Source organism: Zonotrichia albicollis, chromosome 3, assembly GCF_047830755.1.
Source record: "Zonotrichia albicollis isolate bZonAlb1 chromosome 3, bZonAlb1.hap1, whole genome shotgun sequence".
In the NCBI taxonomy this organism is placed as follows: Eukaryota; Metazoa; Chordata; class Aves; order Passeriformes; family Passerellidae; genus Zonotrichia; species Zonotrichia albicollis.
Window position 1 is genome coordinate 40,916,060 of NC_133821.1, and position 24,111 is coordinate 40,940,170.

Here is a 24,111-nt window from a genome sequence, read left to right on the forward strand (position 1 = left end):
TAGGACAGATTGCAGGTGATACACTTTCAGTACAATGAAGAAAAGTAGCTGGACTCAGCTGGGGAGAAAAATATCTATGTCCGGGCAAAAATTATGTTCGTTCTAGATTCTGGAAGTGTCCAGAAAGTAGTGAGGCTGCACACAAAGAGGACACTTTGTATATAGGCATATTTCTTGGGGCTGAGACCCTTTCTGTCCTTTTGGGGTTGGGGACACCTAGACATGCTTTGATGTGAATCACTTCTAATACAAAATGTGCTTTACTGCATAGTGTGAGTGTATATGTAGCTCTAGTCCAGCTGAGCTGCCCTCCAAATTCACTCCTTTTCCTGCATTATTTTCAATGTTTACAGGCACTCAGCTGCTGTACTTGCCACTGTCTCTTTGATCAGATGATTGGCTGTAGGGCCAAGCTTGGAACAGCACTTTTTGTGTATTACCATGGCATCCCTTTCATGCTATCCTTCCTTTTTTTTTTTTTTTTGATAGAAACCATTTGTGTTGTATACATATTTCCCTAGTACAGATGTTTCCTATACTTATTATGTTGTTCTGTTGGTTTTCTATTGTAGATATATAATGCTATTTAAACACAGTTTCTTTCATAACATGAGAAAATGAAAGCTGAGCTAATTTTTTTTTTCTTATACCTAGAAAGATGTAAGGTTTAGTGAAAAGGGCCTAATGCTAAAGGGCAGGTTATAAACTAAATGGCCACAGGTGGATCTAGATACTCTTATCTCCAGAGTCAACAGCTAGAAGTACACAGAGAGTTTGAGTAGATGTTTACAAGAGCAATGAGATCCCACGTGACTGAAAGATCCTCATCAATACCTTGACTTGTACTGACATTGAACCAGCAGAGAATTGTGACAGCTGTCAGGAAATAAAGCCCTGCAAACACAGTTTACTACAATAATCTTGCACTCAAATGATGCAACAGGAAGGGGTGAGCATCAGAGATCACCTGCCAGTGGTGAGGGCCTTTAAGGAACAGCACTGACTCCTGGTATTGTGGAGCTGTAATATCTATATGGAACCCAATTTCGTCACATTAGCTTGTTGATTGATTGACCCTCTGTAATAATTTTTTCCAACTTTGTGCTTGTCAAAATGTACTACTGCTTTGCTTAAGCTACAGCCGATTCATCATTTTTCCGACCTGTTCGTTAAAAGAGCTGTAGGTGCCTTACCAAGAACATGCATTGGTGCTAATAATACCATCTTCTAGCATACAATTGACAGCAGTTGTTGAAGGTAAAATCATTATTCTGTAAGGCAGTAGGCTGGCACTATGTCATCAGACTTCTTGGAAGGTGACGAGAAGACATACTGATGACCTGTTTCTGGTTAGTTGGCTCAGCCCTAGGTCTTCTGGTAGTGTCCAGTACCTAGGTTCAAAAAGAGAAAGGCAAGGGAAAAAGCACAGCAGCCTATTATATCATACCTCTGCCTAGAGAGATAGGTTCTTTTGATATTATCAAATTCCCAGTTACAGCTGGTCAGGCTTGGTGGGAAGTAACAAGGGAGTGTAGCCAGCTGCATTTGAGTGGTGTGTCTCAATAATTTGCCCTACCAGAAGATTTGAGACCCACAACTAGCAGTGAATAGCTAAAGACTGGGGGTGTCTTCTAAAAAGAGAAATGGTAATTGTTGTCAGTTGTTTGAAAATGTGGGTTATTCTTATGCATATTGTTCTTCATACTTTATCTTTTTTAATGCAGTTAAAAGAAAAACAACTAGGGAAAGAAATCTCAGTTTTACAAGGATAATGCAATGCAACAGTTCTGTGTTCTGTAAATTATACAGGCAGCTTCTTTGAACTTCTTTCAACAGGCCCTGCCTATTTCTGTTGCAGCCCAGCTGTTGTCATTGGGGTTTGGGAAGTGACTGGAATTCAGCAACATTTTGTCTCATGAGTCATGCCACAGGTTCTTCCTCGATATAAGAGCTTAATTTTCAGAAAAAGTACTAGTGGTTTTCAGTAGCATTGGTTGCAGCATTACTGCACTAGGCTACATCTTTTGTTCCTCTCCTGTTGGTGACTCTAGAGGGATTCTAGAAACTGTAGTGCACATCCAGCTGTGAAGTAAAAGTGCTTTTGCTCTCAGGGTTCCTTTGGTATTGAGGAACTAGTGCCAATTACATTGGCAAACATTGCTGGGGAGATGGGGGAGCAGTTACTTGATCTGCTCTGAGGTTATTCAAGTGGCATAAAATTAAGGAAAAAAAAAAAACCCCAATGCTATGAATTCAAAAGAAAACCCGGCTGGGTTTTTGTTTGTTTGTTTTTTGGTGGGGGTTTTTTGTGCCAGTTCTTTCAGGCAGAATTCATGTAAGTTTCCTCTCCAGACAAAGACAAGGGATCAGAGCTCACAGCTGGGAGGAAAAGTGGGATTAATAATCTATTTGTCAATTATTTGGAAATGAATTGACCTTTGTCTTTGCAATCTGAGACCAAGGGTAATGTTAACCATTTTCTTCTCATTTACATCTGGTATCCTGTGAGGCATAAATGAATGTTTATATGCCAACATTGCACAGAATTTCCAGTGCACAAAGTTTGTGAGTTGTTTTCTCATTAATCTAAATGGTAGTTTGGTGCCTTTTGAACACCTTATTTTCCTCCTTTATATGTTGAGTGAGGAAATTGAATGAGGTGAGGAAATTGTCTGTAAGGAGGCAAGCCATTTTCAGGAGTTCATGTATGCCCTGGAAAAGTTGATTTCTGTATATGAATATATAAACTTCAACTAAACTTAAGAATAAAGTTTCTTATACCAGTCCATTTTTGTCTTCTTTGAGAACTGCTTTCAAATACACTTGGTAAATACTCCTTTTGCCTTTAAAGGTATATCAGGATTACTGTCACCTCTGGCCAGAATGCCACAGTTCAGAAGCAGGGGACAACAGCAGTGACAGGAGCCACAGTTTATAAAAAGGTCATTTTTATTACTCTTTCCCTGATGTTTTCCTCCAGACAAAAAAAAAAAAAAAGTCATGAATTCTTATGGATGTATTTGGTAGGGTCATAAGCTTTTGGGGCTTTGCTTTTGACATTTTCACTTAACTTGCTCATCTTGGGGAGGGCAGGCAGATTAGAATCAGTCTGTTTAATCATTATATAAAGCTTATTTTTTGCTGTAAAGATTATGGGAGGAAAGAAGCATAGTGTTCTGAAGAAAGATTGTAAAGAACATAGTGCCTCAGTTTACATATACACATTCATTCATTCTTTACTGCTGACCTTAAATACCTTTTCTGAAAGCTGTATGCTGGTCATATGCTGTTGTGACTTAGTGCAGAGGCAAAAGACTGAATTTTTAGCTGGTGTCAATGAGGTCAGATTAACTAATGGTCCTTCCTTTTGCAGTACTTGGTGATCAGAAGCTGTGCTGCAGGCACAGGCAGGTGGTGGGGGGCCCACGTGTGGTGATAACTGTGGAGGAGAGGAAGTGTAAGCTGAGAAAGCTGGGAATTGCCCAGAGCTGATAACACAGCAAACATGGTAAATGAGACTTACGGGTATGGCTGAAGGATAGAGTGGGTCTGCAGCAAATACAAAAGAACAAGCCTACGTTTTTGGGGGAGGAAGATGCAATACTCAAATGTCAAGTGGAAATAAAAATGTAGTTGTTGGGGCTGGGTTTTGGTGGTTTGGTTTCTTGTTTTGGGGTTGGTTTCTTTTAGCTAGACAGTATGAACAGATCTTTTGAGTGTAATTCAAAGTGTATGGTTGAATTTTTGCTGGGATGACTACTGCTTGAATTTTTGCTGGTAATAACTACTTTGGGTTTATTGCTGCAAAGCTGAGTAGAACTGGTAAAACTTCAGTATAAGTGAGTCTTGCATTATCAGTCATCTGTAGAAGTGCAGCCCCAGAGCTGTGAAGGGTTAAAATTCAGGCTGTAGGAGTGATTTAATTTTTTTAGTTTCTTTTTTTGACTCTGATAAGGAAACTGTGGTAACGTTGTGTTTGGGTGTTGCTGCAGAAAGAACCAGCAATTGATAGGAAAGGACAGGGAAGGAAAGGAGTATTGCCATCCTAAAATAAGAGTGATAAGGGAGTCAACAGAAATCCACAGCTTCCTCACAGGGTTACCCTTTAGCTTGAATTCAAGCAGGGAGTTCCTTGCAGAAATATGCACAAAGCAGGCTTTTGTACTGGGATATAATCTAACATAGAGCTTGTATTTGCAAGCATGAGTTTATGCCATTCCTAACTGAAACTTCAGAGCTTATATTTGAGAAAAGTGGAGCTGGAAGCTCAAGTTGACTCTTCTGAGGCATTTATTTCTAACAAATGTAACAGGATAGGCATCTACATTTTAAATAAACCTCTTTGAGTGGAGGTCATGCTGGTGTTCTAATCACCAGCTATGGCAATATTAAGGAGCACCAAGCAAAGCATATTTGATGAGAAAATGCAGCAGCCTGCAAATGAAGTTTCATTGGCCCATGAAGGTCTAAGAATTTAAAATCTCAATTTATAAATCCTGTAGGAGTTACAATAATTCCCACAAAACTTCTGTCCGTAGTTTACAATTATGTAAGTATTGTCAGCTAAAGATGCAGTAGTCACTGCAAACTTTAAATTATTACCACTTTAGAGAGAGGGAAGTAAGTGCAGAGAAGTGAAACAATGGTTTTATGTTGTACAGCTTGTCTGTCAGTAGAAACCAAAGAACCACTGCATTATGGTTTTTCCTAGTATTTTACCCACCCACCTGTTTCCTTTCTGCTTTCTGAATTGCACATGACCTTTAAAGTTCCCAAAATATCAAGCCCAAGCTCTGCAACTTCAGTATTTTTTGTGTTGTTGTGGTATCGACTGAGGTCTTAGGTTAGACAGATAACTGCTTTTGAACACTGGATTTAAGATGCTGCTTCTACTAGTGCCTTTTAATATATTAGGTTTTGAGGCAAACACTGTACAAATCTCCTAGTCCTCTATCCTATCTCCTAATCAGTGTACAAATCAGCCTAATGAAGAGAAAAAGGAAAACCCCTAGGATTTCACCTCAAAGCAATCATAAAGTAAAACAAAGGTTTTGGGTCTCAAAAAGGCTGGCTAAGGAAACTAAGCACTTGTGCAACATGTGTGATTCACTTTCTTTCCCCCTGATCCCACAGGCTAAAATATACCTCAAATTTACTTGAAAATCCATAGCAGAGACATATCAACACCTCTTCAATGGAAAAAGTAGGGAGAATTCAGCTGTTCTGCTAGAGTGTTTATCAGCTGGGTTTTTTCCTGTGTTTTCTCTAAAATTGTAAACCATTTTTAATTTTTCTATGAAGAAGAGCTATAGCCTAAAGTCTAAAGAACAAGAGCAAAAGTCTACAGGAATATAGTAAATTAGGGAGAATATTCACTGGTATCTCCCTGAATGCTCGGTCAGCCTTCAGGAGTTTGCAATCCAATGACTTCCTGTGCCAGAAGTAATTTCTGTGCATTAATAGCCATCAATGGATTTCTCTTTCATGAATCTGCCCCCATGGGCACATCTGCAGGAAGGCAAGCTCCATTAGTTCTACAATTCTCAGAAGAGTCAATCTTTAGTTTTCTGTCATCATTGTTGCTATGTCAAAGGTTGATTCTAGATAGTATAATAAAACATTTTTTACTTTAGGAAAACAAAGACTGTATCCTTATCTCCAACCACTGTGAATCTTCCCTTTTAAGGGTGGTAATAGGTAGCTCTTTCTTCCTGACAGTAATGAGCTTGACATTTTTTCTGGGAGTGTTGTTTTATTTAAGTGGCTTTGATTGGCATGAATATTCAGTGCTCCCCATTGGGCCGGCTTCAACAGGTGGGTGGGCCTAGTGGTTAATGATGTTCTCTGGTTATTTGATAACAAGATGTAACAAATAAATGCTTGGAGACTTCTTGCTGAAAGGGCTTGGAGACCTCAGCAAGCACACCAAGTGCCTCACAAAGTACCAGGAACAGAAAACAGCTGGCATGCTGCAAGCTCAGGGCTCGCTCTTTGCCAGTGAGTCACGGTTCCGTGGTACTTCCTTCCCACTGACAGCAGTGCAGGTCACTGTGCATTTAGGGCAGGTGCTGTGCCCTGTCTTCAGAGCCTCAAGACACATCCTGTGCTTCCTGGCAGTAGCATCATTGCCTGGGGAAGGTCTACAGTGACCCTGGGATTCTGAGTTGTTAAGAGTCACTGCAAAGCTGGCATAGGTGCTCACAACTGCTCAGCCTCTTGCTTCTAATCCAAGCAAAACAGAAGTGCTGCAAAAAATGTGAAATTAAACATTTAATGACTTGGTTACTGCTGCTTGCTTCTCACATGACGTCTTTTGCAGACTCTTTGTTTCCCTTTTCTGCATGAAGGTTTTTCCATTTCTTTGGGCCAGTTGTGCCACAGGTCCTTGCAATCCTCTCTGGTTCTTAAGTGTTTTTGGCTTTAAAAACTTGATGTTGAGTGTAGTATTATCTAATGCTGAGCTTGTATCAGCAAGACATCAGGCAGGAGAATGGACAACGAACATGCTGCATGTTTGAGTTTTTCAAGTATCCCTGATCCAGCTGATAATAAGTTATCCAAGAACTGGGCTGTTGCTGTTCCGGCAGGTATGTATGTGTTCAAGACTAACAACTGTGGAGATCACAGTTTACAGAAGGAAATTTGGAATAAAATATCAAGCTTTTTATTTCAAATTTAACTACTGGTTTCTGGAGGGGGGGGAAAGTTGGCCATCTGTATAATTTTCCAGCGTCTGTCTTGCCATTTAACTTACTTTGGGAGTTATTTTATGTTCATGCACACTGATTCCTGTCTAGGCCATTGTCTGCAGAGTTTCTTGCACTTCTTAAACCAAAGGTCAAATATTGTCAGCCTACACCCCATGTAACCTGACAAACTTCAATGCAGACACCAGACCTGGAAGAAGAACAATGAGTGGGGGAATTACACACAATTGTTCAAAACAAATCCTTCTGAAGGCTTTTGAGGCAACCTTTTCTCTCTCTTTTGTTTTTTTTTTTTTTTATTTTGTTTTTTTTTCCAGGGGTGGTTGCATGGAAAAGGGAAGCAGGGCTTGGTTCTTTTATGTCACTAATGCTATATACAAAATCTTTTTTTTTTTTTAGTTGCCCCACTCAACATTACAGCAACAAATCACAGAAGGAAGCAAAATGCAATAAAACGTGTGTGGTCCTTAGCCCTTCTCAGAGCACAGGCTCTCTGCTCTGTCTCATAATTTAGAATTTAATAAATTATAGTATGACTCTGAGGGGTTTAGGTTGCCTTCAGTTATGAGTAAATCAAGATATTGCTGAGAATGCATTATCAAACAGTGTTTATTGCTTAGAAAAATGTGTTGATTTCTGAGCTGCTCCTTCGTCTTAATGTGAGAATTAGTGGCTATAGAGAAAAGAGAGGATGATCCTTTTAGTTAAGCTGCTGCTTGGGACCCTGGAAACAGTTTTTAATTCACAGCCTTGTATAATATTGTATAAATAATATAAATTATGTAGAGCACGTTACATCAGTAAAATGGGCAAAGCTTCCTCACTTTGCAGGTTTTATGTGCCAGTTTGTTTGGTGGATGTATAAACTACAATTCCTTTGCAAAACCAAAACCTGATCAAAATCTGAGTGAGATTCCTTTTATTATCAGTGGTGAAAGTTTTATCAGCAGTCTTTTTTGTTAGGATGGGGACAGTACTATTTAGTATCTGCATGTCTTTTTCAGAGATGATGAATTTTATGTGTTCTTGGTTATACTTTGCATTCAAAGATAATTAACTGTGAAGTGTGAAATGTTTAGTGTTCATACTGTGAATAATGTTGTTTTGGACACAACTATCATTGATTTTGTTGGCATGGGAAGGTATAGTCAGATGTGGGCACTGTTAAGACATCTCATATCTTATTTTGTCATAACTCTGCGCACTTCAGCTAGTGGCTTCTAAGTCTTTCCCAGGAGGATTGAACAGAATTGGGCATAATGCTAATCTGATGTGTTCATTCCCATTTGTAGTCCCAATGTGGGGACATATTGGCCAACCAGAGTAGTCTCAGTCTCCTATAACACACCAGATGCATTCCTCTCCAGTCCAGGGGGCTTCCCTGCAAGGGATCTGTGTCATTTACACATGCAAGTATATTTGTTCCTCTGGGACTTCTGCCATTGGAATATCCCATCTGGAAGCATTTCATTTTCCTAATGAATATGTCGTAAGGCAGTCTTAATTATTGTCTGTCTAGGCCTTCTCTAGTTAGATCTTACCCTCCAATCTCTTCCACATTTATCTATATAATCTACCATGTGCATGTGCAACTTTATTGTATTGCTGTAGATGCCCTTTTCTTAGAAGCAATATGCTGGCTTTGGCTTTTCTGACCTTGCAGCCCTTTGGTCTCTAAGGCACAAGAATCCTCTACTAAAAGGGAAACAACAGAATCAGAAGTGGTTGTAGTTTGGGATTTTAGCAGCCAGAAGTGGAAATGCCAGTCACACGAACTTGCCTTAAAGGGGTTTGTGGGATCTCATGTTATTGTCTCTTTGCAGGGTATCATCCAAGCCTACAAGAGTGGCATAACCCTCCAGGGAAACACCACTAGCCTGGGCAAGTGGGACTACAGTGGGTCTTTCTTCTTCTCCATATCTGCAATAACAACCATTGGTAAGAGTTCCCTGCTTACAGGGCCACCTCATAGGTGGGAAAAGAGTGGGAATGAGGGCCTGTACGCAGCTGCTGCTCCAGCACTGTGTGGGTCCCTGGAGCTTGCAGTAGGGAAGCACCCATGACCCCAGCCCTAGGAGTGCTTTGTCAGTGCCTTGTCAGTGATCTCTAACTGATCAGACACAGGCATAATTAGCTCAGGACATATTCCTGCTAAGTTACGTGGCTTCTGGGGCCTGAACGTCATGGTGCTGCACTTCCTGGACTTTCCCAAGTCTCTGAGAGGTCTGAAGTGAATTGTGCATTGAAAGGGCTTTTACTATCACAAGGACAGGAATGGTTTTGGAAAACTTTTTATGCTGGCTATTGCATCTCCAGAGACTGTATTTATGAATTATTCCTCCTTATTGCTGCCTGTATTAGATGAGGACCTGCTTGTTCAAGTGGAAGTTAAGTAACTGGATAAACATCACAATTCAGTTGACTCAGGTTTCAGCAAATGGGTAATGCAAAGCCACGAAGAAATGGTGGAAATCAGTAGGGGGAGGGAAAGTGGAAAAAATAAAATGTACTGGGTACAGAGCTAGTTAAGGTAGATGCTGTTAATTATTGTCAGTTTGTGTCCCCTGTCCCCAAAACCATTAATAACTTGCCCTGATGTCTTTTTCTTATGGTGTGACCCAGTATTAAAAAAACATGGAGGGGAGAGTATGTGGAGAGATAGTTGTTGAGTATCAAAAATCCCTCATGGGTTTCTTGATTTGTCAGCTGTCTTGGATTTTAAGAACATTTTTAAATCAAGATTTTTCTTTTTGTACCCAAATGGAACCTTCTTTTGGTTTCGGATTGTTTTTGAAGATACATTGGCTCCAGAACACTGAGCCCCCAGGCATGAGCTCAAAGAGAGGGTGTGTGGGTTTTCTGTGGGGGTGGAGGTGAGTGGGTGGTGGTGTGTCATCTTCCTGTGACTCAGTACATCTTTCTGCCCTGCTCCTTTGCACATGCATTGTTCTGGTTGGGAGCACACTTTCAGTGTGCTGCACCGCCAGGCAAGGGTTGCACCAGATGATGGCAGTGGAGGCTCATCAGACAGGAGTGCTCAGGCTGTGGGTTTCCAGCAGAGCCTGGTCACTTCCTTCCCGCCTTTGGTACAAAGCAGCATCTGCTCAGAGCTGCTTTGCGTGCCTCAGTAGTGAATCCTGATGAGTTCCTAAACCATCAGAGTGACTGTTTCACCATGGCCAATTTAAGTTAATGATATTCAGGAAGAATCAAATTCATCATGTTAAAATATAAGGGGATGTTGGCAGAGACCTAGACTAAGCATTTCTGCTCTTCTATACTAAGAGTAGCTGCTAAACTACTCTTCCTACCCCAACCCCCTGCTCCCACTCCCCTCTTTTTGTAACTCCTTGCTCTGATAGCTGTAGGGGAGGAGGACAGGACAGGGCATGACACAACTGAGCTGGTAATAGAGGCAATTGAAAATTGAAAAGAACCAAATCTTGCAGCTCTTTATCTCATGATTTTAAAGCTGGTGCTATGACTCTAGAGACTTGTTAATGATTTTCAATTGCAGATTGAGAATGCAATACGAGCCACTTCTATGCAGAAAACTTCAGAGGACTGGACCCTTCACTCTGCTTTTTCAAGTGAAATTGTTAGTTGCATGCAGATTAGTGTCATAACACTCTGTTGATATGTTGTAGAAGAGAAAACTACAAATGGTTTCACAGAGCCTTACTCTGAGTCTCTTATCATAATCTCTCTTTATGCAAATTCTTGAGGTAGTTGAGGGGTTCAGCCTCGATGAGGATAACACAGTATGACTGGGAAGGATAATTGATTATGTCAAGGAAAGAGACAAATTTCTTTACAAAGAACTCAATGAAGTTCAAAGGGGTGAGTCACAATAGGAAACTTCATGTGTAAGGTGTGGCAGTGAGATAAATGACAATTGAGAAGGCTTCTGGAGATTTTGTAGAGGTTTTAGTGTTCTTACATGGCAAGGAAGGGTTTATCTCAGGCTGTGATTATGGAGCCAATGAAAGCAGGTCCATCTACACAAGATTAGCCTATAGGACTTAAAACCCAAGGCATTCTGGCAAATGAGTTCAGGAAGGATAGAGTTAAGATGATAATGCAGAAGAAAGAGTCTCAGGAATTTAGGAGTACTATATAAAGATTTGAAGAATATGGATGACCTCTCTTCCATGTGTTCTAGCTGCTGCAAGTCCTTTGGCCTGTTTGTCTCTTCCACATTTTTTCTTTGTAATTAATGCTATCGATGCCTTGGTGGCTTCTTATGCAAAATAACAACTTTGTGACTCTTGTCCTGTTCTCAAACGGCACTGCCAAAACCACTGTCACTTTTACCTTAATTGCTTTCCTTTGAGGTGCTCTTTCTGTTCTGCCAGCTCCTGTGTTCTACTTTAGGTGCTTTAACCCCGCCTCAGAAGGCTAGGTCCGTTTCTCAAGTCCTTACCCCAGAGCGCTTTCGCACTGGAATACAGGAGGGGATGTTAACTTCTTTCCCCATTAACACCAGCTGAGGGGTATTAGCTTCTTTCCCCATTTACAAGGTTTAAATCCCCATGTCTCCTGTTGCAGCATCTTCTGCACTGTATCCTTCTTCCAGTTAAATGAGAGCCTCATCTATTTTCACTACTAGTGATTAGAAGCAGCATCTAACTTCGATTAAAAACAAAGCACGTTCTGACCTGCAGGTTGGACATAGTTGGTGCCTCAATTGCACATGTTTAAAGAACAGATATGGATGAACTAAGATCTCTTGTTTAAAGAAGTCCCCCAAATCATGAGATTGCCCCATGGCCAATCTCATTATTTGAATGGAACTGCATTTATAACTTTGGGATGGGCAGCCCTGGCCACCTGCTGATTCTTTCACCCCCCATTCTCTGCTTTCCTCGTTGCTGTCCTTGACATATCATATCATGCCAGATTTTATGTTATCTCATTTTCTGCAGATTTTTCCATAAGAGCCCTTTCTCCAGTGCCTTGAGGGGTCATCCTCAGAGTTCCTGTAGAGCTGTAGTAGTAAACATGATTAAAGAAAGAAAAGCTAACTTGCTGCTGGGTTTATCTCTCGGACTTCTTTATCCCTTGCCGACACAAAGTCTCTCCTTTCTGTGTTTACTCTCCTCCTACTTAGTTTGGACTAACAGGGCAGAGGTCAAAGCAAGTTCAGAGTGGGGCACAAGATCAAAGTTCCTGAAGTCAAACGACCACAGGGTGGTGTAATTTCAGAGAAGGTGCTAGGGAAAGGCTCTTTCTGTGGTCAGTGATGAGGCTGAGCCTAAGAGTAGAAGGAGTATTGTCCTCTCTAGCCTGAATGTCCCACTTAATATAGAGTGGATGGATGCCATTGCCTAGTGCTGTATTGCCATTTTCTGATAGCGCAACCACCAGAATTCAGTTGTGTGAGTTTCAAGGGCCCTTTTTTAGATATAAAATGGGACAAGTAAACCATCTCACCGTGAAGAAGGGAAATTCCTGTTCTTTCCTTCTCTAGTTAGCACAGCACATAGCTCCTAAAAGCAGTATCCCAAAGGACTGAGAGATAACAGCAGAGGCATGGATCAGGCTATTCAGTGAGTGATGGTATTAACCACCATGTTATGGACATTTAGTAGTTGCCCCAGAGGATTCCAGTGCAGGGAATAAAACAATAGCAAGTTCAGAGCTGTGAAATTCTGGTAGGGTAAAGCTTTGGGCTGCAAGAGTTTTGTGAAGACTCTGACCCTCTGCAGTGCTGCCCAGTATCTGGTGGAGTTCCTAAAAAATGGTCAGGTTCCTGCCCTATGCTGGCTGACAGTCTGTTGGGGAATTCAGTTAAACTAACTTCATGTCTCAAAGTGGTTGCTTGGGACGATTTTCATATTTGAATCATCTGTGACCTCAGAATCCTCTTGTGTAGGGGAGTTCTCTGCTGAAAAGCTGCAACTGTTGATGAGTTGATCTTTTCCCTGCTCCATGACAGCTGGCAGAGCTTCTCTATAGGCTTGGCCAAGTAGGATGTGGCACAGTGGTCCATGGGAGGTCACTGGTGGGTTTGGGGACAGCCACTCACAGCAGCATCCTCTATCTCCTGAGCACTGGAAATGGGATCTGCTTTCCTGACTGCATACTATCTCACCCAGCTGTGCCTAAGCCCACTGTACAGCTTTCAGTGTATGCACAGCATGAGTCAAAGACTGCAGTAACCATCTGAAGCATTTTTCCACTCACTGAAGGAGTGTGCAACCAAATTTTATTCTCATCTGGAACTTCATGGGACTAAAACTCAATAACTTCCCTGATTCAACCTGCCAGGGTCCCAGTGAGCTTCCCCATATACGACGCACTTCCTGAGATTCCGCCACCATTTTTAAAATAAAATTCTTAACATTTTTTGTTTGTTCTAACCATAAAACTGAGAAGCCAATGCCAGCAGTGTGGCTGCTTGGGGATTGTGTCCTGTTTCTGTCCCACATGTACAGGCTCCATGCCTGTAGCATCCTCCCTGGATGGATGAATTGGGAATAAATTCCCATGCCAAGTGTCCTCAGCTGTGTGCAGCTGATAAGTGTTCTTGAACTTAGTGCAGACTTGGCGGATACAATGTGAAATCTCACAAAAAGGTTGAGAAGCCAACATGTTAATATGTTTTTTATCGTTATGGAGCCATTCAAAGCAGGAGGCAGGATAGGAACCCTGACTTGTCAATCTTCAGGTGAATATAGGTGGTACCAAATGAGCTCTGAAATTTCTAATGCTTGTAAGATCATAAGATAATTCAGGTTTCCTGGTGCCTGAGGAGATTTCCAGTGCAACTGTCTGTTAAAGCAGCCAGCTATGAGGTCAGAGCAGGCTAGTGAGTGCTTTGTCAGGGTCACCTTCCAGCTAAGCTGGGGCCATGCTCACATTTTAAGGAACCAGACGAACATTGCCATAAGGCTGTGTGAGTGATCATTTGGTGTGTTTGTGGTTTTTCCACTTTGAATTACACAAAGATGTCTTTTCCATCTAAAGTGAATTTGCTTTTTTTTTTTCCTTCACTGAAACATTTGAATTTTTCATGTAAAAAAAACCTTTCATTTCTGCTGGATTAAAACATCCAGATCACTTGTAAAGACCACAAGGGAAAGAAATTTTAGATTTCCTGAAAAGTGTTAGAGGAGGAGCTAGTGGTGGGAGGAACTGGATGGTTTGAGGATTTGATTTCCTCCAGTGCCTGGGAAAATAGTAATATGGCTCACTGAATATCACCCCAACTGCCAAGCAGAGAAGTTTTACTGAGTATTTAAATGTGTAATGAAAAATAAAATAATTCTGGCATTGACATCCCTCAGTGAACTGCACAGTGGATACCTGGCCCCCAGGTTAGATGAATTCCTGGTTATTCAAAGCAAAATTTTGTCAACAAGAGCAATCTGTAAATTTGGGATTAGACCCATATCTGTAGGAAGTGATGGCTTGTATGCTTCCAGGTAGGAGAAAAGATTTAATAAAATAAGAAATGTTGCTTCTCTAACCATAGCTTTATCAGTGGTTTTAGCACTCAAACACATTTTTTGGGGAGATTTGGTTTAATGCTAACCCTGGATTTTTCTGCAGATAAAATTTTTTTTCAGATGTTTTTCAGCCTATGATAGACACGTATTGTGCTAAGCACTTTTTGATGAAAATGCTCTTATATCTGGACAGTAAGAACAAATCTTTCATTGTGGGTAGCAGGAAATTGCAGCTGCCTCAGTTCCCTCACTGAGGGCACTGCAAGTACTGTCTTGTGAATGAAAAGATCTTTCACTAATAAGTCTTATCTTCTTAAGAAGTCTACAGAGATTCTGAATCCCTTATGGGCAGGAATGTAATGGGAAAGCAGGGGAAAAATCCTGAATCACTTAATATGTGTAACAGAAGCACATGAGTTAAAGCACATGGTTATGAGCATTCAGAAATAAAACCATTCTTGTTTGCTCCAAAGAAGCTTAACTTTACACCTTATTTCAAAACAAGAGGAGCTATACATGCACTTAATCCCGCTGCTTCAGTGGAAACACACATTTTGTCTTTGCAGATTTTGGTGATCATTTCTCAGTGTCTCTTTGCTCAGACATGTACCAGTGGCATCCCAGCAGCAGGCTCATGAGGGATGTGACACAACTGGCAGTGCAGTCTTAATTTTCAGAAATTAAGAAATTAAGAAAAGATCTGGTTCAGATCTTCTAATATCTAGCTCACAATGATTTAAGACACCAACTAATACTGAAGAGAGGAAGTCCCATTTTCCCGTTTCTGCTTAAGTTTTATAACTGTTAAGGTTTATATACAATTAGGTTGGTGTTTCTTTGTCTAGTGCAAGAACAAGTGGATGTAACCAGATAGGAGTAAATTTCTGGCCATTTTGCATGATCTAAAGTCTCCTATGCTATTTGATTATACTTCATGTCCTATATAAAAGCTGGTGGAACATAGTTTTTTTGGCATGTGTACAGCAACTCTGTACCAAGTCTTCAGAAAATTGTCTCAAGTTGCTGATTCCAAGGGAGAAGGGAGCCAGAGAAATCAAATGCAAAGCATGTCTGGTGTTTGGAGGGCTGAGTTTACTGTGCACATTAGACCTTCCTACATCATTCAATTTGCCATTCTAAATTAATTGTAACATACAAGTTAAGTTTGGGTGCCATCCAGCTCTATGTGGCATCCCCACAATTCTGAATGCTGCTGTGCTTCACACAGTGACCAGAGAACATGGGCCTTTTTTCTTTTATGTTTTTCTGCAGAGAAACTTAGAAATCTGTGGTTAAAAGAACTGCCCAAGACATTACAGAGTCTTTCAAAACTTGATATAGAAGGAAAATAAAGGGGAAGGGCTGGGGGGAAACCACCTTGGGAATAACTGACTGTAAATGATTGTGACTCATCTTCAGCCTCCAGCCCTACAGTAAATGTCCCCCAGCACTTTCTCCAGGGCCAGGTCAGGCCACAAAACAGCCTAATCCCATAAGAGAAAAATTGGAACTAATCCACTGAAATGTCACAGCCAGTACGAAATGCATCACACCAGACACATCTTTCTATAATTCACTTAGAAGGGGTCATCTACCAGATGTTCTTGCCTACATGTCTCATTTACCACACTTGTTAGTCTAGAAATGGTGAAAGATGGCAGAAATTAGCAATCATTGAGGAAAATTAGCATTAGCATTGCTAAGAAGGAGTAGCACTGGCATGAAGTCTTAATTTAGCCACTTCTTTTGGACTGTACTTCAAAACATCTAGTTCCATAAGAGCACCCCATTCTTTCTGGGGGATGCTCTCCCCCTTCCCAGCCACAGGCTCCTGGGGCTCCATTGGAGGTGGATTGTGTGCCTAAAATTATTGAAGAGGATGTCCTCTGTGTAATCAAATTTGGGGGTATGTACTTAGGAATAGTTTGCCCCCAGACCATGGGTGTAGTTTGCTGACAGTCATGCACAGCTAACTGCAGAGTTGGCCATGGTGAGAGATTTTTGTTAGCAAAAACTTGGCCTGTGTAGATATCCCCAGCTCATAGCTGCACACATTTCTACATTGTTGGTCAGTGGCTTGTTGCATCTGGCATGTGACAGAGGTTAGTGAAGAAATGGGACTCCGGAATTAACCACAGATGTTTGCACTCTCACTTATCTGGGATACAGAGCCCAGCCCTGGGGCCTCTCCCTGCTGGGTGCTGCTCACTTGCCCTGAGGCTACAGCACCCAGAGGCAGGGTAGCAAGGCAGCAGTGGAGGGAGCACCTCTGTGCTTGCTGTGCCCCTGGCTGGGCGGTGATGGGAGGGGATAGCGTTATTTGTGGTGAAAAGATAATCTCCTCTGTGGACATACAACAATCTCTAATGAGCAGAGGTGATTTTGGAATGTAGTCAAGGCCATAGGTCTCTGACTGGCTTAGACAGTGTTGAAATGCTTGTGGTGTGCTAGTTCCTCTGTCTCTGAAAGCATCCTGTGAAATATACCCTAGTTAAATCTTTCTTGTGGCAGAAGACGCTGGAAATTACAAGTGCAAGTCTGCAAATTCATGGGGCATTTTAAAAAGAACACATGTGGAATGAAAACAAGTGATTTTGAAGCCAGAACAATCTGGGGATACAAGCAAGGCTGCGATTGCAAGGCAGGACCTTTTATTAGATCACTTCCTATGACTAGAAGAAAGAGGAAAAATTTAAAACTTCTTTTTCTGTAGGTCAAAAATTGAAGTATTTTATTGAAGTATTTTACATAGGTTAAGTGTAATTTCTCTGGATATATTGGCTCTAGACAACAATTTTGACAATTTAAGCTGTATTTGGTACTTGCAGTGCAAAAGAATACAAGCCAAGAGGCAGTGTTAAGTTCACTACTCCTGTGGGACAAAGGTAGAAAAGGGTGGTTGTTATAATTAAAACACTATTGTTGTGATTCAGAGACCATCTGACAGCAATGCAGGATCATGTACCAGTAAAGCCCATGCCAACAATGCTTACAGAAATTGAACTAAACGGAAGGTTTGCATTTACGTCAGATCCCAGCCAGGGCAGTGGGTAGGGGAGAGGAAATTGACTGGTAAATGGAAAAGGAACTAAGCAAAATTGGCAGCAAAAGAAATGTTATTTTCTAGCCCACGAGAGGATATGACAAACAATGGATGTAACTTACAGTTATTTATAAAAAAGGTCCTTTTGGAGCAGTGACCTTCTCACCTAACTTCTGTGGATGATGGAGGTTCACCCCTCCAGGGGGAAGGGGTGTAAGCAGAGACTATTTTAGATTTAAGGCTTCATTAAAGCATTTCATCAAATCCCTTGTCTAGGCTATGGGAACTTGAGCCCCAGCACTGCAGTTGGTCGAATCTTCAGCATCGTGTTTGCACTTTTTGGGATCCCCTTGAACCTTGTACTCCTGAATGAAATTGGGCACCTGATGCTGCTTGGGGTTCAGCGTTGTGCCTCTCGCCTAGAGGAGGTGTTTCACTGGCAGGTAAGCAGTATGGGCCAGCATACCTCAAACTAAAAAAAGACATTGTCTGGTATTTGAGATCCTATGACTAACAAGGAGAGCCTGGCTGACTATTTGACCAAAAAGGCAATAATACTCAGGAATAACTGGAAGCAAATAAATTTAGTCTATGACAGCCCTATGAGGTGTCAGATAAGGTTGTTTATTAATTGAGGGAAATTCTGTGATGAATGACTTCCCCTACAGCAACAGAAGTGATAAAGCATGTGAGCAATGCACAGTCCTAGACTATCTAGTCTGTTTATCATCACTTTTAGTTGGAATTGCATGTGTTAGTTACATTGGGAGCATTTGTGGAACAGGCTTTAAACTGGCATGAATTTAGGACTTATGAAGGTGATGCCCAATTTGTGTTGGCTCAGTGTCGATGTTTAACCTCAGCTGGCATCTAAGCACCATGCAATTATTCACCCCTTCCCAGGGGGATGGAGAAGAGAATCCAGAAGAGTAAAAAATTCATGGGTTGAGGTAAAGACAGTTTAATAAGTAAAGCAAAAGTTGTGCAGACAAGCAGAACAAAAAAAGGAATTTGTTCACCACTTTCCATCAGCAGGCAGGTGTTCAGCCATTCCCCGGAAAGCAGGACTCCATCATGCATAACACTTACTTGAGAAAAAAATTCCATCACTCTGAACAGCCCCTGCTTCCTTCTTCCCCCAGCTCTGTATGCTGAACATGGTGCTGTATGGTATGGAATATCCCTTTGGTCACTTGGGCTCAGCTGTCCTGGCTGTGTCCCCTCCCAAATTCCTGTGTACCCCCAGCCCACTCAGTGGAGGGGAGGGACGAGAAGCAGAGAAAGCCTTCACACTGTGCAGGGCACTACTCAGCAACAATAAGAACATTCTGTATTACCAAGACTGTTTTCAACAAAAAGTTAAAGCACAACCTCCTACTAACTACTGTGAAGAAAATAATGATCCCAGCTGAAGCCAGCACACATGTAGGACAGACACCATTTGTTATAGTGGAATTCAATGAATGTTTGGATGTTTTTGTGGAGTCCATCATTATATCATCATCATCTCTAACTGGAAAACAAGCTGGACTTTCCTTGCTTCCCTTCTTGTGACAATCTTTTTTTTTTTTTTTCCTTCCTCTTTTACCAGAATAAAGCTTCCTTCCTGATGAAGACCTGTGCACTGGTAACTGGCTTGTTATTGTTCCTCCTGCTACCTCCCTTGTTATTCTCTGACAAAGAAGGCTGGTCTTATGAAGAAGGCTTCTACTATTCCTTCATTACCCTCAGCACTATAGGGTTTGGAGACTATGTGATTGGTGAGTAGTTCACATTTCATTGCTGTCACCTACTGAGCAGCAAATCCATGGCACACAAAGCTCCCCACATGGCAGTTTGGCACCTGTAGCAATCCCCAGACCTGATGATCAGTATGTTGTGGTGTGCATTTGGCAGGTGGGAAAAGACATAATTTCTGCCATAGCAATGCCACCTGAGGAAGAACAAAGGCATTGTTTCCCAGTCAGTAAGTGGCACTGAAGTGGCCTGTCCCTTGAATGTCTGCACCACCAGGCAGGAGTGCCATGGTTCAATCACAGTGGTTGCTGAGGGCACACTTATCACACTCCAGTGCCACTCTGCCTCTTCATTAACAGACAGGGACTGTTTCTTCTGTCAAAACCCTAGGTGATTACTTTCTAAAAGGCAACTTAAATCACGTAGGTATAGGCTGTCAGGCACTAGGCACTACTTAGCTTTGAATGCCAAAACCCTTTGCCAGAGGAAATGGGATTGGATCCACACCCACTGCATTTGCTGAAACACAGGACACGCCTCTTTGATAAAGACTTTCTCATTAAAAACAAATTGATTATAGAAACACATGCACTCTTGAATTCCTGAGAGACAGATTTGCTATTCCTATTACAGATTTGCTATTTTCTTTTCTTCATAGCACTCCCTTAATGCTTAGACAACTTAGTGGCATTACCTTAGGACTTGTCTGTAATGCATCAAAGTTAGGATTAGAGCTTGTCTAGGCACATGTAAATAAGTTAGGAATAAAGTTAGCTTGGGTAAGGGTAGCCAGATGGAGCTTGACAAAAGCTGGGTCAGCTCACCATTTTCCTATACTGATTTTACATGCTGAACTCTGCTACAATAGCTTTACTTCTCTCAGTTTCTGGTAATGCATTTGGTATTCCTTCCTCTTCCAGGTGTGCCTTCACCTGTGTAGTACCTTTGTAACTGGAATACTGCCATAGAGGCACTAGGTTTGGTATGAGAATAATTGAATGTCAGTTGTGGTGTCGAGAGGCTAAACAATTCTGCCTTACAATTCTGTATGAGTGGTTTATGCCTCAAAAATGAGGTTCAAGTGACCTTCACACTGTTTCCTCACTAGTGTGATACAGAGCTGGGAGGAATAAATGACCTGTGGGGAATCATCTCTGCAGAAAAGGATCTGGCAGTCCTGATGGGCACCAAGCTGTCCATGATCCTGCAGAGAGTGCCTCTGTGCCCATGAAGGCTGGTGATAATTTCAAATTGTCTTCCAAGGTTTGGTTGTTCTTAGAGGCTTTGGGACTGCTCAGGCCTCTTTTCTCCTGCTCTCAGAGACTCTTGCTTATATCTGGTTTAACAAGATACATACAGTGGTGCATAACACCTGCTTACCTATGCCTGCAGGGACCTCTGTTACATGCTAATAGAGTATTGTGGTGCTGAGTGATAAGCAGAGAAACTAAACTATGCTTGAATGCAAATAATTTCACTTTGACATGGATGTAATTTGGGATTTAGTTTTTTTTCTCAAGAGTGTTATTTGAATTCCTAAAGAGTACTTAGGCTGTTGCTGACACATGATGAAACATACTTACAGCATCAGTTCACATGCTAAGTGGATGGCATACTTTTGTTTTGTGTAGAAATCATGAATGTCCAATGATATTTCAACTGTCTTTGCTTTACATGTAATGTCTCCTTTGAGGCACTCTTGATCCAATGTAGAAATGTTTTGGGTGGTTCTGTTGTAGGGATGAACCCAGATCGCACCTATCCAAGCTGGTACAAGAATGTCATCTCTCTATGGATCCTCTTTGGGATGGCCTGGCTAGCACTGGTTATCAAATTTTGCATCAACATTCTAGAGAGCTCCAGTTACTTCTGTCAATGCAACAAGAAGAACACGGAGACGGCTGAAGATTTAACAGATGGTAACAAAAATAGTGTGACTGGACTTCAGAATGTGGAGATCTGCTGTGACAAAGACACAAAAATGAAAGCACCAGTTGAGTCTCACTCTTACACAGCTCCTACAGAAGCCCTGAAGGGAAGAAAAATGTTCTCTGTGTCCTGCAGGTTTTAGTGCACCCGAGATGAGCCATTTAGAAATGTGTATGTGGAGCTGCTCTAACCTTGGAATGGGGTGAAGGTTTGCTTATTGAGCTTGAAATGCTTTTATTTTGAATTGAGCAATGACAGAATATTTCAGTTCTAACACCACCAAGTACTACCAACAGGACTCTTAGCCAAAAGTAGATTTATGCAAATATTACCTGCCCTCCCAACTCAGTCTTTGAGGTAATCTTTGACATCCCAGAGCAACACTAGCTGTTGTGCATTTCTTTGCATGATTCTTGCAGTCTCTAGTTATACCTGTATAAAAGCAAGTGCCATTTAATGCAGGAAACAAACAGCATATTGTCAAAAGAAATGAAAAGCACTGTTTAAAGCTATCTAGCAGTCATGGCAGATGTGCACCATCACCTATGTACTTATGCTTAAGAAAGGTAACAAGGTTTTGCCCTCTGATCGTTCAAATGGGGATGGCAATGAGGAAGAGCTCATAGAGGTGCCTGATAGAAACAGATAATTCAATTTTTTAAAAAGTAATTTCTGCATCAGAAGTATGCTTACAGAAAGAGACTGGGAATGCTATTCCTTACTTCAGAACTTATGTGGATTCATTCTTGGAAGTATTTTGCAGACCAAATGTCATCAACTCAATGCGACAGTTCATTTAGATAAATTTGTATTTTGTCACATCTTGGAAGTCAGAAAAGGAGGACTAGAAGCAATTTTAAAAGTCAGCGGTTCCAACATTTTCCTATCACCAATATTAACAAGGACTACTGCAGTCTAGAAACAGACTGAATTTTCTTCAACTATGATCAAGAGATGCTATTGTGATGAACTTCTCATGTCGTTAATGATTAATGTACTCTACCTGTTCTAACACCTTGTATATAATAACAACTCTTTGATCTGTGGAATGACATGCTTGTTTGGCTTTTGTGTCAGTCATGAAGCAGAACTTGGTTGCATCTTTTTAGCTCCATTAAATTCTCAAAAATATTTTTAAATATTATGCCATTTATAAGGGCACAACAGAGTCTAACTCCTGGTGCTGTTTGTATTCCGTTATCTGTTCTTCTCATTTTGTTACCCCTGTTGTGTATTTGCATCCTAAGCATTAACTTTGCAAACTTCACCATGGCAGCAAACCAGAATGAAGCATTTGATTGAGCCTTCAGCTTTTGCAATGAACTAAGGTCCCACGGGGTTGTAAGAAAAAAGACTGAAAACAGAGTCTGCTGGAGTACGGGACTGAGGAATTAGAAATATTCATTGCTATATTCACAGAAATGGAGTGAGTGAAAAGTGTACAGTCTTCAGGAACAAAAGTTCTGAAACATATATTGTGAAAAAAGTGTTTCCAGAAGAGGCCAGTCTTGAGTATTGATATCTGGTGGAACTGATTACAGGAAAAAATGCAGCAAAAGGATCAGCTGAATAAAATTCAGTCTGCTGACATTTTTCTAATTGCACAGTATTAAATGTTCTCTCAAATACTGTTTGAAGGGGCAGCAGATATCAGGAAGAGGGAGACAGTGGACCTCTTGGGTCATACTGATACAAAATAAATACATTTCAAATTTTTGAACATTGTGTAATTTTTTTAATAGCCTTTAGCATAAACTTTTCTGTTCCATGTTTCATCATTCTTGTTTTCACTGATGGGTACACAATGTAGGTTTTATTGGCCTACCTGAAGAAGAAAGTGTATTTCTTGAAACATGAGTAAATTACAATTGATTTCACAAAATGTGATGCCCTTTAATGCATATCCTTTGCACCCTTTTTCACAGGCAAAGCTTACTAAGTGTAGGTGTATTGTAAAATCGGGATGCCCAGGAGGTAGTAGTTTCTGCTGTCAAAGCACAGGAATGACTGTGTTAATCTGTTTCGGCTTTTACTTGAAATGTCACAGACTCTGGGAATTTCTACCAACTCTGCTATTTGATGAGAAGGCTTGTAGAAGATTTGACAAGAGTTTCTTCTTTTGGATTTGAATGTCTATTATAATAATCTCATTTAATTAATGTTCTCATCTATTTTCAGGCTGTGGATGGTGTCTTCAAATGTGCCTTTGAGGTTTAGGCATCCTGGTCCTTCAGAAGAGCAGAGTTACCTGTCTTTGGGCAGCTAATGTATATTTCTGAGAGGCAAAGGGGAAAGGAACTCAAGGAATAGTCTTGAAAAAAAAGAATGTTAAAAGCCTTTTGCAGATATCAGTGCTTCCACTGTATAGCAGGGTTCAGCCACAGACTTAAGCACGTGGATGGGTCTCAAGATGCCTCATTATCTGCCCCAGCTGTCCTTTCTGAGTCCTGTCCTTCTGCAGCCCTGCTGGCCAGCCCCTCACCACCAGCACAGTCCTGCCACCCACAGTCTGATATCCCATCTTTTACGGGAGACGCGTCAGAACTGCTGGCAAGCCACACATACCTCCAGAGCCACAAGTTCCTGCTTGGATCTTGGCTCACCAAAAATTTTAGGAATAAATGAGTCCAATACCATCTCTGGCTGGTTTTTCTGACACTGAATTAGCATGTTGCCTCTTATGAATTTCCTTTTTCTGACAATTCCTCTCAGTTAGCTTTTAATGCAGACAATAGATATTAGTATATCTGAGTCCCTGCAAAGTGCTGTGCCTCTGGTCTTTTTTCTGTTCTTTATAAACATGTGTTGTGGTTAAATTATATGAATGTATTTGTTCCCAAGGGGATGAGAAGAAAGTGGAGTTCTGCAACATGACAAAAACATCTTCATCAATATGTCTACTACACCAAAATATGAAAGGTTATCTTCTCAAGGGTAAAATAAAGAAAACAAAAGCATGGGCCTGTTATCATTCTTGTCACAGCTGACTTGCAGTCTTCCCTAGTCTGCATTGGAAAATTACAGATACTCCTTGATTGTTTTTTTTTTTTTGTCTCTTTTGTTCAGATAAATATGCAATTTTTTCATTAGCAATTTCAAATTGACTTTCACTGCTATTTTTCTCCACAAGTCAATTTTTCCTTATTATCCTGTTTTCTTCCTTGGGAAGAGCGGAGGTTGGAAACAGGTTTGGTAGTTGTAAATATTTATGTAAAATCACTCTCCAGAGGTTTTTTCACAATCA

The 24,111-nt window shown here is 41.0% G+C and overlaps 2 protein-coding genes across 2 annotated transcripts in view; both read left to right on the forward strand.

Moving 5' to 3' along the window:
- LOC102069507 (potassium channel, subfamily K, member 16) overlaps positions 1-8,646 on the forward strand; it is a 26,244-nt gene extending 17,598 nt beyond the window's left edge. The window contains exon 6 of the mRNA XM_005483111.4: positions 8,531-8,646. The gene's annotated coding sequence lies outside the window, so the exon portion shown is untranslated. The remainder of the gene's footprint in view (positions 1-8,530) is intronic.
- Positions 1-23,890, forward strand: part of LOC106629218 (potassium channel subfamily K member 17) — a 27,279-nt gene extending 3,389 nt beyond the window's left edge. Inside the window, exons 2-5 of the mRNA XM_074537231.1 lie at positions 8,531-8,645; positions 17,478-17,644; positions 18,793-18,961; positions 20,678-23,890. Coding sequence (XP_074393332.1) covers positions 8,531-8,645; positions 17,478-17,644; positions 18,793-18,961; positions 20,678-21,009 — 783 coding nt within the window. The 3' untranslated portion in view covers positions 21,010-23,890. The remainder of the gene's footprint in view (positions 1-8,530; positions 8,646-17,477; positions 17,645-18,792; positions 18,962-20,677) is intronic.
- The last annotated feature ends 221 nt before the right edge of the window (positions 23,891-24,111 follow it).